We start from the raw sequence: 22124 nt of genomic DNA on the forward strand, positions 1-22124 counted from the left end.
CTTCTCCTGGCTCAGAGAACTACTTTTTGCTTTCAGCCAAGTGGTGTTTCCCAGAGGATAAGTATTAGATGTGCCTTGCTGTCATCAGTGCCACGAGAAGCAAACAAATGCTGCCTCTGGTCAAAATACAGGGAAAGGAAACTACAGGTACACGGCACACTGAGTCCACTGTGGCAGTAACATGCCTTGAGTTGCTGTGAGTTGTTTTTAGTCACGCAATTTAAGGTATGGAACTAGGCAGTAGCTTGCCCAACAGCAGTCTGCAATCCTTGTAGGATTCTCAATGGAAATCCTCCAACCATGATTATGACACTAAACTGGCACTGCTTTATACCAGGAGAACTGTTTTACCTTCTTTACTGACCAGCTAAACTGTCTCCCTCTATGCTACAAGAACTGCAACCTCATCTGAGGAAGGGTGTCAGAAGAAATAAGAACATGGTGGTATTACATCAAGAAGTTCAACTAAAGAGCAAGCATGGGAGGAAAAGGAAAGGGATTAAAGCATAAAGGGACTTTAAAGCATAACTTGTCCTGTATCCTACATATGCATGACACTGTCCCATGGATCACCCCTGCTCATGTCCCTTGCACATTATACACTGAGCAGCTATGAACCAAGACACAAAGCCAGGCTGCTGCTGCAGTACTACAACCACAGATGCATGGCTGTGCTATCTCCCCAGGAAGCCCGCTCCCCAGGAAGCCCAAGCTTGTTGGCTAGCTGAAGACATTCATGAGGCTGAACAAGAAGGCAAAAATATTATTTCAAGGAGATCTCTGTATTTTTAAAGGCACCCAGACATGGGAAATAAAGGAGAGGCTTTGAAGGCTCCCAAAGCAGAAGGCTTTGTGGGAAAACTCTGCCTAAGGATAGAACAGGCTTCCTGAGCAATGAAAAAAGGCGTGAAGCTGAAAGGCAAGCTTCAGGGAAAGTAAAATGTCCTGGCACTGGTGGGGACAGGGCTTCCTGCAAGCTGAAGAGCAAAATTCTCTATAAATGTTGCAGAGGAAGGACAAGAGAAGCCAAACCTAAAAATCAAAGAAACATTTTTCTAAAATAAAATTGGTACAGATTAAGAACAGATTGAAATGGAAATAAATGAGACAAAATAAAATGCACCAGGTGCATTTAAAATCTGTAATTATATTCACCCACCTCCTTAATTTTTCAAATCTGTTTGGGTTTCCAGCTGTAGTCTAATGAGGTCCCCCCACCCCACAACAGGAAGAGATTTTTAAGTTGGCAGCACAGCTCAGTTAGCTGAGCAGTCATGCAGGCAGCACAACCTTCCTCTGGAACTTTAGGCCCATTTCATATAAACATTCTTTTCAGCATAACAAACATTGAGGTTTAAGTGAAAAACACTAAGACCTAAAGAAAGATTCTATTGAAAATAGAAAGCCACACCAAAAACATCACAAAACACTAATAAGTTATAGGCCAAAAATGTTCTAATATTCTCAGTGATACTGCCTTTTTCTACCCTGCAAGGGGAAAACAGGAATCCCTTTATCCCAGCAGTACTGACAGCACTCAGAAAAGAGGGGATCTCTGTGCTTAACATTGTTCATTACACATGGCAGGTTCCCAATAAGCATCATATTTTGCTCTAGGAACATAAATGAGTTTGAGAAAAAATTCATCAGGAATCATTTATACCTTTGTTGAACAAGCTACCAATAGGACTGTCTCCACAAAAAAAAAGGGAAATCTTCTAATAATTACATTTAGTTTCCTTTCACTTAGCATTCAAGTCAGGGAAGTACTCAACAATCAGAAACAAAAATGCTCAGACCTCACAGAATCTGGCTTTGAAATAACAGTTGCATGTATTTGTTTTCTCCCAGATGAGCTCATCTGTGTTTTCACCTTTTTCTAGTCTGTGAGGACTACAGCCAGTATATTAACTTTAAAAGAAAAGATACTGAAGCAACAGAGAGGAGATCCGTGACCTGTCAAAGAACCACAGCAGAGTATAGAGAACAAAGGCCTCTACACTTTGTGCACTCACTACACTGACTGAGACTGACTATTGTGCCTATCATTTCCACAGGCTCTATTAAAACTGTGGCTTGCTTACAAAAAGCTGAACAGATGGTATGCACTTGGAAATGCACAGATTTATTGTACATGCAAAATACAATTGTATGACTTCTGTATGACTGTTTCCTTCTGGAACAAATTAAAACATATCTTCCATACCGAAATTAACATCGTGCAAACTAAAACACCATTTCAACAGCACATATCATCCACTTCAAAGCAAATAGATATGAAAACTAAACCACAGTTAATGCCTTTGAGTTCCAGTGCCTAGAGAAGTCAGAGAATATGCTGTGAACAGTATTAGTTTTCTTTAAATATCCATAATGGCTTTTAAATATTTTGATTTCAGTTAGATTTACTGAAGCTGTTTCTTTGTCATTTGACAACAGAATAGACATACAGATGCAACCACTACATAAGAAATCCAGTAGTCTGTGTACTCCTCCATTAGCACTTCCTACCTACTTTTTTTGCTAGAGAATCAAAGCTAAACCCTATCTTAAATCATCCCACCTTAATAGGCCTGCACACAAGTCATCCTTACACAGAGGCCTTTTTGGAGCCCCAAAATTGTTTTCAAATGTGTCCATCCATTACAACAGCTTCCTTCACAGATGCATACTCATTCGCATTGAAATCCAGGAGCTGAACTTATTTCAAAACTCTTCCAACTAGCTTCAGCCAAAGGCCTATTTCAGCATTATAGTTAGTGCCTTTTCCTGATTTTTTTTCCTTTTTTTTTTTTTAAAGATAAATTTTAGGAGAGAGGTCAAAAGTTAAGGCAATTTATAAATATTACAAATGAATTTCCATTAGCTCCAGGGAGGCTGTGGCTGCTCCTCAATGTCCAGCTTAGGAAGAATACTTCCCAAGGTCCTACAAACACTGCAATTCTCCAGGGATACCCTAGGGAGATGTTTTGACAGCTTTGAAGTTTGGTTTTATCACATGGTTTAGTTCCTAATGGATTGCCTTGGTCTCCTGGATGGCATGTTTGTTCAACTTGCCTTCAACTCTGTTTATGCTTTTGTAAAACAGGTACTAAATGCAAGCCAATGCAAGCCAGAATGACAGGGAAGAGGGTTAAACATTTTTTCAGGCTCCTAAATAAGAATCTTATTTCTATACCTAGATGACAGAGTGTGAGTTGCTTGGTTGTACCACATATTACACATGTGCATTAATACACTTTTTTCCCCTGTGAAAAGAAAAATAGTACAACTTAAAGGCACATTTTCCTTCTTAGATCTGCCTAGCAGGTCTCACTTTTGGTATCTGGAAACATCTACCTCACACAGGCCTTGAGAGAGTGAACATCAGGGTCAAAAAAAACCCATATGGCTCAGAGAAAAGAACTTTTCCTTTCAGTGCAGAAGAAGAATAAGGTCATTGATGTATTAATGAATCTTGTAAACCACCTTAATGAAGTTCTAGTTTTCTTTGCCTTTTTTTGAACTCTGTCACTCTATTATACATGCAAATCTAATTTATTTGGAGTATATTAAATTTTCTTCTGCACTAGTTGCAGTAAGTAATAGTTAGAAGCTAAGAAAACAGAATTCCATTCCACTACTAGTAGGGAAACAAAAGTATACGTGCCAGCTCCCTCCACTGCACTGTCAGCAAAACAGAAATATTGTTACATTTACCAGTTCAAAATATAATTATTTTAAATCTTTTCACATGCATCAAAGTTCGCCTCCATTTCCATGCCTCAGCAAAACAAACGTAAGCAAGCACACACTGAACTTCGAGAAAACTCATATAAAAAAGTTTCATATAAAAAGTTAAGGGGGGGGGACAATTAATTTCAAAACAAGCTAATGAAAACATTCAAACAGTAAGAAAAAAAAAGTAAATCTGCACACAGCTTATCTAACTTACCACAAGAGCAAAGTACACCGTAAAGAAAAATGATAAACTACTTGTGTAGCCAAGAAAGCCTGTAAAATAACAGTAAAAATAAAAGAGAATTTATAAGGAAAGTGATCCTAATGTACAGCTAAGCTTTACATTTTAGGCATGTTTTTTAGGCATGTTTTCTATTACAGTGCTTGGTATCTGGGGCTTAGGACTCAGAATAACAACATTCCAACTGCCTGTCACAGATCATTTATGCAGTTTTGTAGGGCAGAATTAGAACTGGCTTACCACTAATGGCATGCTGTAAGTAAATGCAGCTCTTTAATGTTCTGCTGTAAAGATTTTATTTTAGTATTGCAGACAAAATACTACTGCAACCCAAGTAATAGGTTAACTAGGCAGGGCTGGAAGGCAGAACACACTGCAACAACTTAAGTAATCCCCACCATCACCATCCCCCTGCCAGTTAAAATAAATAACCAACCCATTAAGGTTTTAAAGTCTTCAATTGTAATTGCTACTAAAGTAGAATAATATTCCATTCTCTCCTTTAATTACTCACCAATTTTAGGAAGAAGCGCAAGAGGAAAAACAACGCAGATTGAAGTAATCAGTAACAGCAGTCTGCCATCAAGGTACCAAGACCTGTTGGAAAAATCTACTTATGACTGGTACAAAGCTCAAGAGTCCTAAAAAAATATGTTCTACTTTAACACTGTGATCTTAAACAAAACAGCCACGAGGACAAGAAAAATAAATAATTTCCAGTCTCACATGCTATTTACATGAATCTATATTCCTGGTCTCTATATTGTGATATAAAACAGAGCTCCCAGATTACAGGATGGCGCTCTGCTTCCTCGTTACAAACCAGCACTGAAGGCAATGTTCCATAAGCAAGAGTCTGCACAGATCAGAAGTCTCATCTGTGCAAAGCTATTTCTCAGCAGCACAACATGCAAATCCCTGCCTTTATTCAAAGCAACAATCCAAGAGCAAGGGCATTTCATACTCCGTTACTATTTATACTAGAAATTTGTAGAGTAAGCTACATGTATGTTGAACTGGATTACACCAAGTTGCATATTTACACAACTGTAACAAAGAGCAACATCAATTCCTACTTACAGTTGAACTTCCCTTACAGTTTATTACTCCTACATGATCTTAGCTCCTGACCATTTGCAAGCAGTGTGAGACAGAAAGCTAAGCTACTCAAACTACTTGTTTGGAAATTCAGTTATGTTTTCTAAACGTACCAACTTTCTCTTCTGCCCACCTTTTGTTACCCCTACCATCACCACATTCAAATAATAGAAGAAAACAAGTCAGTCAACTTTCAGTTAATTTGAAATATTTGCTGTCCAGAGGAGACATAAAAACAAACAGCAATGAAAAGGACTTTAACTTTGCACAAAGTGATCACTTATTTCTTACATACATCCACACAAGAATTAAAGGGGATGGAAATGATGATATTGAAATCTGCTATAATAATGCTATAAAACTATACATGTGAAAAAAAAGCATGGTAGAGGTGTATGAAGTTAATACATTTAAAAAAAACCTATTCAAATATATTTTACTTCAAAGTATCAAAATCTCACCTGCAAATTGAGGAAAGTACAGATGGGTTAAGAAAACAGAAACATCTTGAAGGCGGCTCCCCCTAACTGGCAATAACCATATCCTGTCCTGATAAACATCTTGCACATCAGTCTCCAACTTTACTACCTATAAACACCTTGGCCTTTGACCTTCAAGTTTATTTAGTCCAGGATATGGTTAGCACCTAATAAACAGGCAGCACCTCAAGTTATCATAAGGAAAGTAGCATAACACCTGTTTAAAAAAAAAAAAACAAAAACAATATACATATATTACATAGTGGCATACATCATGGACAACCACTTGTGTCAATTTTTGTTTGAAAAAAAACACTACATAAACAGAGAAATTTCAAGTTTGAGGGCATCTTCACCACATCAAAATCAAAGTAACCTAGAAGTCTGCATTAAAAATTACTCAAAATACATCATTCTTAAAAATACATTAAAAATATACTACTAGCCCAGGTCTGCTAGCACTACAGTGAGAAAGCAGCTTTCTGAGTTCAGCTCCCTGCTATAGTATTCTTCACATTTTTACACATTTAGCATACATGTATTTTTAAACTTTTTCTTTCTGTATGGTGGATTTTCAGATTAGAAGGAATAGTAACATAGCAATAGGCAAAAGTATAATGAATATTCCACTAGACGTACGTGTGGGACCTCTGGTTTAAGTCTCCTGATTCCAAATATGCAGGAGATCCACAGTTGCCATCATAGCTCACAAGCTCAGCAGGACAGAGGGAAATTTATTTTGGTTACCTCATGGTAAATGAAAAAACATTTTTGGGGGTCAGGGGGGTGGTGGGGGAGGAAGACTACAATGAGGTGATGGGAAGGAGAAAACAATTATGTAAACTTCTTACTTTTGGAATACCAATTCTTTTATTTAAAAGATCTCATAAAATCTGAATAGTGGACCATTTACTAGTTAGCAATAAATGTGTCCATTTTCCCCTCAAAATACTGTGGTAGAAATATACTTATTTTCCAAAAGAGAATGTTTTGACACTGCCTTTAAAATCAGTTTGATCTGCAAATATAATCTTATGTGATAAGTGTTCCAAATATGAAATATGGAATATAAATCCTTGACTGTACAGAAACTGCTATGGCATGCAGATGTTCCTCCACCTCCCCCATATTTTAACTAAAAGCAGGCATTTATAAATTGCTTTAATTTCATTCCTGAATGCAACAAGACAAGAGGTTCATATGTTCTAAATTAGCATCATACTCTCAGTCCATATCAATTATATAACACACAAGCAAGACAACTTAATTGCATCAATCATATCCTCCTGACAGGGTCATTAAATGTTAACAGAGGGCTCACAAATTACAACTTTTTAAAAATCCTCATTTGAAACTACATTCATGTCATCAATACTATGTGGAATTCTTGTTATGCAGACAGACAAATATCTCGCAATTAACAAGTGCTCATGCTGTATTTTTTTGTTTTTTAATAAAGATGCATTACACACTGGCTCAGAGCCTTTCAAACACATGCACACCTGTTAACCTTCATCTATAAAAATAATTCACTGTGCAAAACATTCTTTAAATGGCTTTCCCAAATGTATGGCTTGGGAGGATTTATGCTTATAAAGTATTTTCACAGATAGGCTAACTGACACTTCTGATACATTCTAACTACAGTTAAACATAAGCTTTGCACCCAAATTAAAGAGTATCAGATATTATAATGACTTAACAAAGAATAGTTGCGCAACAACATCTGGTTCAGCTGGTGTCCAGTTCAAGTTTGATTAAGCTAGTCATCATTTATGCCCTTTCCATAAATAAGTTGCTAGTTAGGTTTAATATTTGATTACCTATTTTTGATGAACCGTTTCCTGCAATTTAAAAAATGGTCAGTAAAAAACTACTCTTAAAATCTGTGAAGAAATACACAGAAACAAAAGATTATGATCTACCATGGCAATTAATCTAGCAAAAGATATGAAACACAGGTGTGGGCATACAGAGAAGGTAAGCAGCATGCACATACCTGGCACACTCCTTGACCATGGACTGTGTTCGGAACAATCATTTGGGCAAAGAACAGAGAATTCAAATTGCGCCAAATAAAATATCTCAGTGGAAGAGCTCCCAATAACAGAGGCAGAAACAGGACAAGACCCAGCTGACATTCAGCTTATCACTTGAGCTGTGGTTACTATTCTTGTGGACAATTTCAGCTCTTTCTAAGCACAAAGTATTTTAGAACTTCATTCCCATCTCAAACTGCAATTTCAACTAAGGAAGAAGTATAGGCGGTAGCAGTGCTGAGAGCACACTGAGCATTATTACAACAATTCAGGTGATTTGCAATATCTAGTTATATCACTATAACCTCTCCGCGTGTTCAACAGTGTTTGCATCCAGAGATCTGTGCTAGGACCTTGATAAACAAAGCGTCACCTTGCATAAACAGCGCTGACATAAAATTAAAATCAGTAGTAAGTGACATTATGTGCTAAATTTGGGGACAGACAGACCGGAATGCACACGCAGCAGATACAGTAGCAGGCTCAATACCACTGTGTATGAAGAGTGGAGTTAAAAGCATGATCTTGAAGGATAAGGCAATAGCCCCCAAATATAAAAAACTTATGGCTACCACACCTGCAAGAGGTACATTAGCTGACTCAAAATAACATATAAACGTAAAAAAAAATAACATATAAAACGTAATAGTTAAAGAAAAAAAAGAGGTCTCTTACTAAAAACCTATTATTGCAAGGGCCAGGAGGACAGAAAGCAAGATTATGACGTCTCTTTTCTCAAAATGGTTGTTACAAAATGGAAAACTTTTAAATGGCAAGATACAAAATGAATTAAAGTATCTTCTAAAAACCTAATTTCAAACTGAAAATTCACCCACAACATTCAGGAATAATATAAGCATCACACAGCCTTAAGATAATTTCACCACATGTCAATCCAGAGAAAGTTTTGAGTTCAAAACATCTGAAAATAGCAGTTTGGGAAAACGGCCGTAACACAATCTAAGATATACACTGTTCTGAATGACAGCAGCGTTGGGACAACTTGAACAAGATATCTCAGTGCTGAAGCTGCAATATTTGTCTCAGCACAGATTATTTTTTGTGACAGTTCCGACAGAAATCCGAGGGACATGCTCCTTACATACAGCTTTCTTTACTGGAAGCCAAGTTAGGGAATTATAAATCAAGTCTGGAAAACTGGCATTTTTCCCAAGACAAGTCCAATTACTGGAGCAAGACAGCAAAATACTGAAATTTAAATGTCTGATGGTTTTTGTACTGTGGTTTTGAAATATGTAAAGTGATAACATGACAGCAGTTTAAATGTTTCTCCTCTCCCATCTGTCCCCTTCTGCTTCCCCTTTTAAATTTTTACAGAAGAGAGATTCCTGTAGATGGAAGTTTTGCCAGCCTTTAAGGTCATCTGATGGGAAATCATAAGGGAAGAATCACGCTCTATGTGTTTGTGCTGCACAAGGCTTACACGTGCCAAATACATTTCATATTCCAAGAACTTCTGTAGTAAATAACTTTTTTTTTCAGCATGTGAGATCAGAGGGAAGCATCAGTACCCATCTCCTTCAGAAGTACTGAGCCACTTGTTTCTTCAAGACAAACACAGAACACGTATGAAACATTTTTCCTTACCCACTCTCATCTTCACTTAAGAATCCCGCAACAGCACCAGGAAGTTCAGATTTGACAATTAAAAGGTAAGACGACATAGCTGCAAACAGAAGCAAAACAGATTTAGTAGAGGGATACCACTATCTCTGGTTGTAACAACTAGCATGACTTAACCACAGTTATGACTGGAACATCTCAGTTATATTAGACACCATGGCACCAGAATCAATTTATTTTCTCATATGCTTCCTTTAAAAATAGCTGCAAATCACCAAGTACTGTATTCATGTTAGCTGATGCCTCCAAAGATATTGTCACAATGTGAGACTTGAAACAAGGAAAACATAGTCCAGAAGACTGAAAGGCAGAACAATATAAAATATAGGCCTGACCTTTTACCTGGGAATACAGACCTACCAGCTAGAGACACAGCCTACTCGGCTGCAGCATTTCTTCCTCTTTACTCTTTTTAAGACATCATTACAGACAAGATTATATAATAAGATTTATTTCTATCAGTACAATACGGGTTTTTTAAAGAGTCAGTTTCTATTGTTGTTTGATTGCTGCTGTACTAAATGAATACATGACAGAAAGGTAAAGAATAGGACTTGAGAGAGAGTTTGGTTTTTTTTTTTTATATACTGCATGGCTTGGCAAGAGGATTATCAGTGACAGATCTCCACTCCTCATAATAAACTCCCCATCAAGATGATACCAACAACAACAACATCAATTGCAAAACTATACAGGAACTGCAAATCAGAAGAGAAATTTTTAGTTACGCTCCTAGGAGTGTCAACTTGAAATTGTTCATAATTCTATTCTGAAGAAAGCAAAGATGCATACACATAAATCCAAAGGCTACTTCACTGTATCACTTTTCTCCTTTAATGTATAGAAGACACAAATGCACAAATGAAAGGGTTTTTAAATTACAACTTATACTAACCCGATACCATCACATACTGTTGTGTCATTTTTCTTTTACATAAGCAGCAAGTGTTCATATGAATCAAAAAACAGCAGAGAATTACTCAGAAAAATCAAACTTCAGAACAGCCTCGTAAGTATCAGAACCTACATGAAACTAATTCCATCCTTCAGCAGCAAGTAATTTTAGTAACATGCCAACGAATGTTTACTTACATTTAAAGCTTGTCAAAAAACCATCTGTTGTATACAAATTTTACTGTTCTGCATTTACTAGTTCTTTAGAATTTCACAGCAGTGTATTTATCACTGCCTTAAAACATACATTCTAAAAAGCTAAATCGGCAAACTTCCATAAACTGATTTCTGAATAAGTTTGTGAGGTTTTTTTCTTTAAAGGGATATTTTGAACCTTAAAAATCCCATGTGTACCCATGCACTGCTGCACTACAGCAGTTAATGTTAAATTCTGAAGAAAGGTAATGTGATCTCTATAAAAAAAAAGTGAATTCTATTAATACAAAGTGACATCTACCTACCACAAGGTTAAATAAAACCATTTGGTAGGTCACTAAATAAGGGAATATTCACTTCTTCCTAATTAAAAGCTGTTTTTTCCAGTATTCAAGTGTATTTCCCTGTTGACATGTAGCTGTCAATTGTGTTTGGTGAGGTATTTATCTTCTGTCCTGACTTTACTCTCCTATTTCCATACAACAGGATGTAGATTTAACCACAGAGAACCTTACCGCATGCGTATTTCTCAATCACCAGAATTTGTAAGTAAGTTAACACAATTTCTCACGCTAAGCTACAGGCGGATGCATATTTCGTCCTAAGCAAACACAGATTTTTTAAAAATTCAGTGGGGCAAGGAAGAGAAGAAAAATTCCTTTAAACTATAATGCAACTTTATGCACCCATTTGCCTTCTTTCTTGTATTATACAAGACTTTACACACAAGCAAGTCACAATTTTCATTTCTTTATGTCCTTCAGAAAGATTTCAAAATTGCGTCTTTTGCAGCCTCAGCTGCAGAAAGCTTCAAATTAATTTACAGCTCAGATTTCCTCCTAATATGCAATCTGTCACTCTTCCCTTGCATTCCTATTAGCCTCTGGCTAATCATTTGATCACTTATCCTTTGTTGTGTGCTTACTCTTTGTTTTTAAAAGAGGAGTCCAATTTCACTGAATTCCTCTCTTAAGAAGGGAGCCAATCATGCACCAAGAAACTTGCACATGCTAAACATTTGTATGCAACTTTCTTTGGGCATATGGGAAACAATCTCACATAGTATGGGCTGCTGGGGTTCCCCCCCCCCCCGTTTATAGTCTCTTGTTTGTTCTAGAAGATTAATAAATACCCCAATGCTTAGACAAGACATTAACCTCACACATAAACCTGACTGGGATACAGTTTAAAAAGTCAAATCCTGCTTTTTCCTTCACTTACAAACACAGCTGTAATTCTCCTCAGAAGCAGCAGCCCCTTGTAGCTTTACTCAGCATGAAAGAAGAGACACTAACCACTGTATAACTCAAACAGACTACAAAGTGAGGAAAGAACTTTGTTTTTTTTTAAAGCTGAAACCAAAGCAGCAAAACATCTTCAAAAAGGGCATAGCAACTTGAAAAAATTATCTCAAGTAGGAATAAAGAGTGACAGACAAAAAGAAAAGTCATGTATTCTTTGCTCCAAATAAGAAATTTTACTGAACTTCCCCACGCCCACCACGACCAAAGCCATGCCAAGTCATATAGCAAAAACTAAACATCAGCTATCCTTGGCAGACTTAATGTGTAACGGAAGGAAGAGATTACAGAGTCACAAGGCTAAACTGTGACACAAGTAGAACACAAAGAGCATACCTTGTGCTTTGATTTATTCCACTTTGAAATATTGACTTCCTCTGTCATTCTGAAAATAACTTCAGTGTTTCAATGGCTAACTTCTGAGGCACCTTTTATCACATACAAAAATTACAATAAACCTACACTCTCCTTCAGAAGTCAAACCTTCAAAACAAATTAGTGTCAGAAGCAACATTCCCTTCAGAGCTCACCCCTGTGAACTCTGTGCATGCACCCAGTACAAGGGAGCAGAACTTACTGCTCTTGCAATAGATTCTCATCCTCTAAATTAAAAAAGAATGTTATGTTTTCTTCACGTCACCTCTTTGCAACATGAGGTATCTACCTTTAGCACTGAATGAGACAGGTTTCCTGCAGAACAAATGGTGTAAATAATGAAGTTTGAGGCTTTAGCAATATGCAGATGCAGCAAGTACTGACCTATGACAATGTAAGCAACCTTCAGATAGTCACTTCTAATTTTTAGGTCCTTACTTTGCACATATAATGTTATTTAAAAATAATTCTCAGCATGCACTAAGAGCTACCTGATGGAGAACTAAGCAGGTCTGAACTTCTCAACAGGCCGTGACACAGAAATGCCATAAACAGTATTCAGCAGACATAAAAATTACCAATTCATTATTCAATAGGCTTACCACTGTCTTGAAAGCAGCAAGAAATTACATACTTAAAGTACACATCACTTTGCCATGTTCTAAAAAATTGGTATTAAGCTCTTTGACAGAAAAAAAATAATTATGTTTGTTAAAATATAAAACACTTGTTTTACACTTTCATTATTATAACCTGTAGTGCCACCACAAGATATGACACTCTATAAATACACAAACCATGCATACATTATTCAGAATATCCTTATTATGCTACAATATTGTTTAACACTGAAAATACATGCCCCCACCTGAAAAACAAACCAACCAAAGAACCATAAGTTGCTGCAGAAAAGGGAAGCCAAGGTTGTATTTTTAAAATTGTTCAAAAACTACCTCTTCTGGAGTGGCCTAGTATTAAAATCAAACACGCCGAGTGGCTTTTTGGTCACCAGAACACGCATCATAACTTTTCCTCATTATCCTACCCCAAAAGAAATCAATTACTTAAGTCTACAGCAATTATGCTGGAGAAACATGTACATTAAACTTATGTGTAAAAAAATACCCCATATTGCTTCCTTAGAAAATGACTGGTGATAAATCCCTTCAAATCATTTCATTGAAGGGACTGAATTTAACTCTTCTGGTTAGTTTTTCTAACCTACCTCTACAGCTGAGCATATTAGAGCGGTATAAAGATATCTTAAGTTATTAACCCCTGTGCAAAAATGGAACCAAGCTACCCTCCAAACTTCACAAAGGAGAAAATAGGGAGCTGGAGAAAAACAGAGTGTATCAATACAGCCAAACTGGCCCTTCAGCTGCTGCTTCAAAATAGAGGGATGCCAATCTGAGAGTCGGGAAAAGTAGACAGAGCAATCTTAAGCCTCATCTGGAGGAATACCAAGTAAGGCAAAGATTCCTCACAAATGCCCAGAGATAATAAAGATAAATGAAAATGCTTGTAACTCTCATTCTTTAAACAGTTCAGTCAGTAAGATCCCAATTTCTCCCAAAATACTGAAAAGATTAGAGGCTGAGAGACAGAAATAGCAGAATAAACACTACCAGTTGCTGCACACTCCAGCCCAACCAAGCTGGATCTTCCTTAGCAACTGCATGTGATAAACCTCTCTAGGCTCATGTCTCCCTTTGCTGATATGAAGTTTGTTTAAAATTGAATCCAAACAAAGTGACAAACTTACAAAGACAAGCAGAGGATTTTAAGAAAGAAAGTGAAATGAGAGGATTTTCAGCAAGCTCCCATTCTTCCTGTCAAAGTATTAGAATGGAATAGCAAGATAGGAAGTACTTCGGTATCGCAGTGAGCCCCTCTTAAGTAATTTGAATTGTGGAAACACCAGGGATGATGCATGGATGCTGCTGAAAACCATAAACTATTTCAGCCTTCACACCATATGGCCTTAAGAGTATGCTCCTTTGTTTTCATTTTAAAAATCAAAATTATGAGGTATGCATTGCAAGAAGTCTCCCAATTACTTAATGTATTGGCTTTAGTGTTTCCTCCTTGTGGAAGGTTAGGGAAAAAAAACATCTTTGGATTATTTGGTTTTAAACACAGATGTAGAATGGAGTGTGTAAAAGGAGATGCAATGCTTGCTCATATTGAGAAGTTCTGAGAACAGAAACAGGTTGTCAACTTCTTTGCTAGTCTTCACATTACGGACACTCATCCTGCTGATTTTCTGCTCCCCTGCTTCCTATCCTTCTAACTTCAACTTTTATCTGAAATACTGCGGAATTCACCTATGGCAAACTTACAAAAAAAAAAAAATCCTTCTTATTCCATGGGGAACATGTGGGCAGCAGATTTATTTTGGTAAAATTTCGTTAGTTCAATTGTATTTGCACAGTTTATTTGTAGAGTTATGCTAATAAAACTGAAAGGTTTTTCTACACAGAACATCATACATTCCATTCTGAAAAATAGCTGCAAGTTGGGATTTTTGTTGTTTGGGTTGGTTTGTTGTTTGGTTTTTGTTTGGCTGCTTTTTGGTTGGTTTTTTTTGTGTGTTTTGATTTTTTTTTTTTGGGGGGGGGGGTAGTTTTGTTTGGCTATTAATTTATGTAAATCAAGCTTAATATTCCTTACATTACCAAACCTTCCAACCACCATTCACTGTAATCCAAAAACACAAGAGCACGGGTCATCAGTTGTTAAATTAGTACAGGAGCTGACAAACCTGCCCTTAATTAAGGCAGCTCTGCACTGGAAATCCTCATTTTGAATCACTGAGGATAATTAGGCTTTCAGGTCAAAAGCAAACTTCACTGTGAAAACAAACACTCGAGTTTGTTTCAAAACAGAATTAGATTTCCCATACTTAAAAGAAGCTCAGTAATTTCTTCAGGTATTAACGACGCAGGTCTCGGCATGTAACAAGCTGTATTTTATTCTTCCATGATTTGCACCGTGCATTTACCTTGGAAGCTTGTAGAGTATTGTACTCTGATTACAAAAAAAAAAAAGGTTATTCCCACCCACTCCAATCTCAAAAAAAATAGGTGCTCCATTTAAATTTGAGACAAATTTTGTAATTCCTTTTGAAGCTGTATTTCAGAAGGGATGAACTGTAGGTAAAAAACTGCCAAAATAAACAAACAAAACAACACCAAAACAAAAAATAACGAACAAGCAAACCCCCTCCAAAAAAAAAAAAACCAAAACAACACACCAAAACAACAAACCACCACCACAATAACTTGCAAAACCAAAATACCCACTTAACTTCACAAAACAATGCCTTTTTTAGTCCTTGCACAGCATTTCTGTGCACTCACCCACAGAAAGCACACATGTACTCACAACCAGATCTGCAAGTTAAATACTCGGTCGTTTAGCTCGCGGAAACCCCAAGGGGGTGTGAGGAAGGCTGGAGGCGGACGACGGTCCCCGAGGCGCCTGGCTGCCGGCGGCTCTGCGGGACGGCCCCGGGGTGCGCGGCCGGCCGAGGCCAGCAGATGGTGGTGCGGGAGCGGGGCCGGGCCTCGCCATCCCCACAGACTGCCCTCGCGTACACACAGGCTTCTTCCCGCGACTACACCTCTCCATTTGCTTCAAAAAGCTTGAAAACATAAGCGCTATCCAAATGTAAATACATATCTAGCATGGATTACAATTATAGCAGGGTTTCCGTGTGTTGGCTGTCACGCTGACTGCATTAACAGGCCATAAAATCCAGCCAAAGAACTGCATCTCCCATCAGCACTAATCCCGTAACTTCAGTTTGCTGCCCACAGCATTCAGGCAGACCCGAGAATAAAACACCAGGGATATGGAACAATCTTTTTTCCTCATTATTTCTTCTTATGAAGAAGAAAAACACATACTTTTCAGGACATGTTAATTACAGAATATTGAAACTAAATCTGTGAGTACCAGTTACAGAAATTGCACTTAATTAAACTGTATTTATACTAGAAAGTGAGTATTTCTTTATAAAATTAAGGTAGGTGTCTGGAAAGCTCAGTTCCAAGGAGTGACCGAAATGATGTCCAGGGTGCAAGCCAAGGCAGGCAAGTTACTCACACTGAGCCGCAGCACAAGGGCTCCCTGCGCATCCCAGCCCATTGAAAGAAACTGAGGAAAAATAAAGCCTGTTGCAAAAAGCCCTCACACAGACCACCTATGCTACATAGTGGCACGGCAGGCTCTACTGTTGCACTTAAGCCCACTGCTAATAAATTTTAAATAATTAAACTCATGTTCTCAGCAGTTCCAATTTACATTTGTATGTGTTACAGCTACCAGACTTTCCGGGCACGGCCATACCTCCCTACAACGGTGACCTTCCCCTGATACCAGCCCACAGCTCAGAGAAGAATGCTGTAAAACTCTCCACATACTTCCTGCTAGACCTCAATGCTGAAGATTTGTTAGTGTTGGCAACAGGCTAATAGTTGCGCTTGTGCAATACTTTATTGTGCTTGTCTCCATTTTTCCACCAGCCTAATTCCTTCTCTAACATTGTTACATGTGCTTTGAGATTCCTACTGATTTTCCTTCACACACACAGCTGTGGACTTTCCTTTTCAGTCACATCCACAGCGAGGACAATTCCAGAAGGAGAAATGCCTATCTTCCTTTTTGGAAAGGAAACGCCTATCTTTCCTCTTTGGAAAGCATCTAGGAAGCACACAGAACTTCCATGGCAAGAGAGGGGAAGGGCTGCGTGATACCGACCATGGCTTTGCCCACTGTGCCTCATCCATCACTTCCTAGAAGCATAACACTATTAAAACAATAGCAGGGACTCCTTCCAACTCCAGTCACCCTGGGAAGGATGACAAACTGCCAGCAGAGCCTACAGAGCTGTGTAACTCAAGTTTTTGATAGCAGCTTCCCTTGCTCCTTCTGCACCTCTAGGCATAGAGCTTCCCCAAGAACGCTCTCTCCTAAAGCATTTGAGATCTTGTCTGCACAACAGGCAAGAAATGGACATTTTGAATATCACTCCACTTAAAAACAAGGGGTGAAAGGAAAGGGCTGGGAGGAATGGATGAACACAATAGCCTGGTAGCATGCCATTTGATAAGTTTCCTTTCTAGTGTCCACTCTGCAACCTCACAGACACATCAAATAGCTCTTTCAAGAACAAGGCAGTTCACATATAACTAATCACTAGTTATTTAGATTAAAGGTCTGCTGAACTGGGCCAAACCACTGACAAATAGAACAATATAAAACCAAGTTGCACTGGTCATCCTATTCAACCTTTTGGTTTTGCTTTATTAACAAATATCTATATTGCAAGAACAAGTACCTATTCATATGAAGAAAGCTAGCCAAATAGTCTCAAAGTTTAATCACTCTAAGCTAAGAATTTGTATATATTCCATTAAGTCTTTCAGTCATATTTAAGATTACCTTAATTTACATTTGGATATTGCTAAATTAATGCATTATCCTGATGCGCCCTTAGTTAATCCTTGGTACTTCGTTTGCGATACTTGGACTGACATAACACAAAGTGTTCCAAGAGACAGTTAAAAATCTGCAGGAAAATTGAGCACTCATATTAGAGATACAAGTTAAAATTCCAAGCAACGTATGTGAAATAATCTTTTTTTAAGCTTTTAAGCTCCAAATTTGACCAAAAGGTCCTTTCCTGTAGCTGTACAAACTTTATTATTTTTTTTTTTCCCTTTGGGTATCCTGGTAGCAGAAAAATCAACTCCCCTATCTACACAAATCTGTAATTGTATGCAATTAGGATGTCAAATTCAAACTTGCACTTCAAGCTTTCTTTTTAAAAAGCCAAAGATGACAAATTAGAATGTGTAACTATATTAAAATGATTACTAAAACACTCTCTCCACCACAAATGAATGTAAATAGCTTCCGCACTTAAATTATTTTTAGAGGAGATCAGTCCAAACTGTATAAAAGCTCAGACTAGATGCAGATAGTGACAATAACCCTAGTAAAGTTGCTTATTTTAACCACAAACCATCATTCATTATCTCATGCTCCCCAATCACTTCTGAAATAAGATACCGTATGATGCAATGTACCCAGGTCTGATGATGGAAGAGCTAACAGAAAACAATTTTATTTTTAGCCTTACTCTGAAATCAAAGACACTGACAGAGGCTGGATGTCTGCCTGACCGGCACGGTGCTGCTGGTTCCTTCAAACGGATAGAAACCAAAAAGAACAGAACACCCAAAGTGCACTAAGGGCAGAACCCATATTTAACACTTAATTCCAGCATGTCTTCCATTCAGAATAACCTATGCTCCACAGTTCCACAGCTCCTATTTAAAATTTGCAGAAGACAAGAAAAAACAAAAAACAAAAAAAAACCAAAACCCTTTCTTTCTATGCATTTCTTCAAGAGTTGAGGCTCTGTGAGAGGTACAGAATTCTGCAGTACAGTTATCCTCAAAGACAATTCCTGACACTGCTGTTCTGCTGAGTTGGACTGTGGCATCACAGGACTCTGCCAAAGGCAGTTGTTAAGGAGAGAAATAACACAGCCAGGGAGCTCTGCTCCCAAACAGAAATCTAAATACTATACAGAAGCTATGACAGCTCCTTGCAATGACAGCAACAATAAATCTTCTGTATGGGAGAAGGTGCCAAGGAGGCTCAACCTGCAATCCGTATTTCCATAGATCACTGCTCCTCACAGACTAGGGCATGTTTAGGCACTACTAGCATCACATCAGAGAAGGATAATCAGCTTTCTCTTCTCAGTGCATTTGAGAACCAACTGATTTTTGCAAGTGAACATACTGGATGCATGAACCATCTCAATGGAAAATATTCTGCCCCTGGAACCAGAACCAAACCAAAATTTTGAAAGCTTCCATCAAAACAAGGTCACTAAAAATATTTGACAGAAGAGTTTCAACTTTCAAAACCCTACATTTTAACTAGTTAAAAGGAAAACCACTAGTTGGCAAACCAGGCCCAACTTGTTGGCAGAGAAGGCCACTGCAGAAGATGAAGCAGTCTGATAGTATCCTGCATGCACCATTTCAGGGCTCTACAGTAAAAGAGCTGAAATTTATTGAAAATGACACAGAGAAGGCCATGAACTGCTAAGAAGAAGAAAGGAGAATTGTATTTCCTTTGACCACAGAGTCTTGTACACAATCTCAGAGGGTTCAGAACCTGTACTGTGTATTTCTCCTCTTCCAGTACTGTTCATTTATTCACTGAAATAGAGATGGAAATTAAAAAGTCTGTTCGTTGCTATAGAACATCCTCCAAATCCTGTATGAGTAAATAATCCTTCATCTTGGAATTAGTATGTTCACTCCTGCCTGAAACTAATGTTTGGTTTTTTAAAGCCATTTCAATTAGACAGCTCTTATTACTGGAGCTTTTAGTATAAGAAAAGATTCCAATTTTAACAAAAGCAGATATCTAGTCTAGCTGTAGGTCTGTACACAGTTACAAAACTCAGCAGTCACTAATTGTCTGGACTTGGCAGATAATCCTACAGGAAATGACAACAGCACTGGAATGCTGTTTCCTTCTGTCAGTGGACGTGGACATGTGCATCTTCTTGGGGACAGGGGGCAGAGGAGGAGCTTTCACATAATTCCCTCATCCAAAAGAAAGTATCCAAAACAATGATGCCCAAATAGAAATTGAAATTGTTCTGTTAAACAGTGTCTACTTTCAGACATTTCTAAGGGCACTACTAACTGTTAAGGATGTAAACATACCTGAGTAAGAGTTTAAATGCTTAGGTGATTTTTCAACAAAAAGACAGCTAGTGTTATTTTATTATGCCATGCACCAAGGAAGACAAAATAATATTACCACTAATGTGACTGGACAGCCCAGCATATGACAACATAGATTATCAGCTCACATGATGGAAGTCAGCAAACTAAACCATTCCCCAAAACTTCACGGTACTGAACTAACAAAATAAAAAGCTACCATTAATAAAGAACATACGAAGCTTCATGGCTAACTACTCAGTTGTTACACAATCACTAAAATGAACAGTTAATTTCTAACAGCAAAAAAGAAAACACATGATACGATAAAGAATAACTACCAGATGCAAATGTATGGAACAGCAGACAGGAGATTGTGCTTCCTCAGTCAATTCCAACTAGCAGTGCCAGCTATAATGGATGTGTTCCACATCCTGTGACACAGTATCAGGCATACAATCCAGCCTCAGAAGTTCCCCCATCTACCCCACGACTACAGCACTTCCGCTTAGCGTGATCACATAAACCTTTTCTTTAAGTTTTCTATTATTTTAATCAGCCTCTTAAGAGCACTTCCATCTAATTACTGCCTTTGGTGTTTGTGGAGCTTTGTAGACTGCAGAGATTATACTTGGTTCATATTGAGCATATGAAGTTTCTTACCTCCAATATTCTGGATAATTATTGTAGTTGCAACAAGGACCTATAAAAAAAATTGATTTCTTTAGAAAGGGTAAGGATAACTAAAATCGTATGCCTATGGCAGTCATAAACCACATATGTATTATCTTAAACAGACCATATGTAAGAGCGATAACTAGTACTGAAAGGAAGGGCATCTTTTCTGTAGTGAAGAGTTTAACACATGGAAGCTAACGTAAACCAAAATGAATATGAAAGCAGAAAGTCTCCCCCAAAAGACTGCATTTTCATTCTGAAGCGACAAAAAAGAAGTTATTGCATGAAGCCTGTTCTGCAGAAGATGAGGTTTTTACATCACTGAAAACATGTAATCCCATTCTCATTGACATTAGGTGAATGCAAATGAAAATGATCAACTTGGAAAAAATTAAGCCACAGTGAAGAGAAGAAAAGCAAATTTGTACTTTTGAATTACTTTTCGAATGCTTTTGAATTGCCTTTTTTTTTAATTAATCAGCTAGAAAATAATATCGGATTTTAAATTAATCCAAAGTCAGTTCAAAAGTCATCAGGTTAAGGGGTAAAAAAAAAAAAAAAGAATAGCATGACATCTTGGAATTTGCCATAGATAGAAACAAATACTTCATGCTTTTGGAAAGGGAGAATGAGCAAACTGCCGATAGCAGAAAACAACCAATCTCACAAATCTCCGAAAAATATGTTTGACAGGAAATCACCTTAAGGTTGAATAACTACTGTACTTCAAGATCAGTAGATTTCAGTTTAAATAAGGTCCTGCAGTGGTCTGTCTGTATCACTAGGAAATAACCCATGTGAGGGAAGAGTAAGCACTTCTTTAAAGAAGAAAGGAAAAAAATAAAGCCACCTGTGCCTGACTGAGACAAGGAGCTTTTAGGGACAGGATGAGAATTCAGAATGGTTGTGGTAAACTAGAAAGAAGTGTAAGAATCAACAAGATCCATGAAAAACAATACATTCAGAAAGTGCATCTCATAAATATGATTTATGACTTATTACCCTGCAAATAGAAAATAGTCTGAGATAACACAGCCAGTAGCTTGAGGCACACACAGAAACAGCAAATCTTGCTTTGGGATGTAGTACCTAGCAGCCATGTTCTTATCTAAAATACAGTCCTCAGACACCATACTGTGTTCTGTTTCACAGGCGAGGTTTAAGAAATATCTACAAATATCATAGATACTTCAATAGAGAAAGATAAGCGTTCCAGAAAACATCAGTTCAGCAGGAAGGTTTGGTAGACTTTGGTTAATTATTTTATCAAAACAACAGCTTCCCAACCAAGAAATATTCCTGTGCTTTCCATGCACACTGAAAATAAGACTGGATGATTTTTAGCACAAATTATTTCAACTCAAAATTATGAAAAAATGTATTAGGGAGAGTAAGAAAACCAAACTGATGTTGACTACACAGTGAAGCTGTGAAGTCTCCTTCATTTAAGCTTTTGAACAACAGATTAGACAAACATTTGCCAGAATGGTTTATGCGTGTTTAACCCTGCTTCAGAGCGAAGGCAAACTAAAGCACATTTTAATATCTCTTTAAGATCTACATTTCTATGACTTCTACATCTAATGGCTTGTAGCTAGTGTGTACAGATCGGCTCCTATAAGAAAAATAATTTTATTTCATAGCTTGCTAATATTAAGCTTTATCAGGTCTTGCAATTC

General features: G+C 37.6%; 1 protein-coding gene across 2 annotated transcripts in view; it reads right to left on the bottom strand.

The window, feature by feature from the left end:
- The window catches only part of SLC38A6 (solute carrier family 38 member 6), a 39207-nt gene that overhangs the window by 10022 nt on the left and 7061 nt on the right, over positions 1–22124 (bottom strand). For both annotated transcript variants that reach the window (XM_061464225.1, XM_061464226.1), the window contains exons 5-8: positions 20431–20470; positions 9186–9264; positions 4476–4558; positions 3935–3993 (exon numbers count right to left, since the gene is read on the bottom strand). In XM_061464225.1, coding sequence (XP_061320209.1) covers positions 3935–3993; positions 4476–4558; positions 9186–9264; positions 20431–20470 — 261 coding nt within the window. The remainder of the gene's footprint in view (positions 1–3934; positions 3994–4475; positions 4559–9185; positions 9265–20430; positions 20471–22124) is intronic.

Source organism: Pezoporus flaviventris, unplaced genomic scaffold, assembly GCF_033815535.1.
Source record: "Pezoporus flaviventris isolate CSIRO_AGI_PZ_B2104156 unplaced genomic scaffold, CSIRO_AGI_Pfla_v1 ptg000036l, whole genome shotgun sequence".
NCBI lineage: Eukaryota > Metazoa > Chordata > Aves > Psittaciformes > Psittacidae > Pezoporus > Pezoporus flaviventris.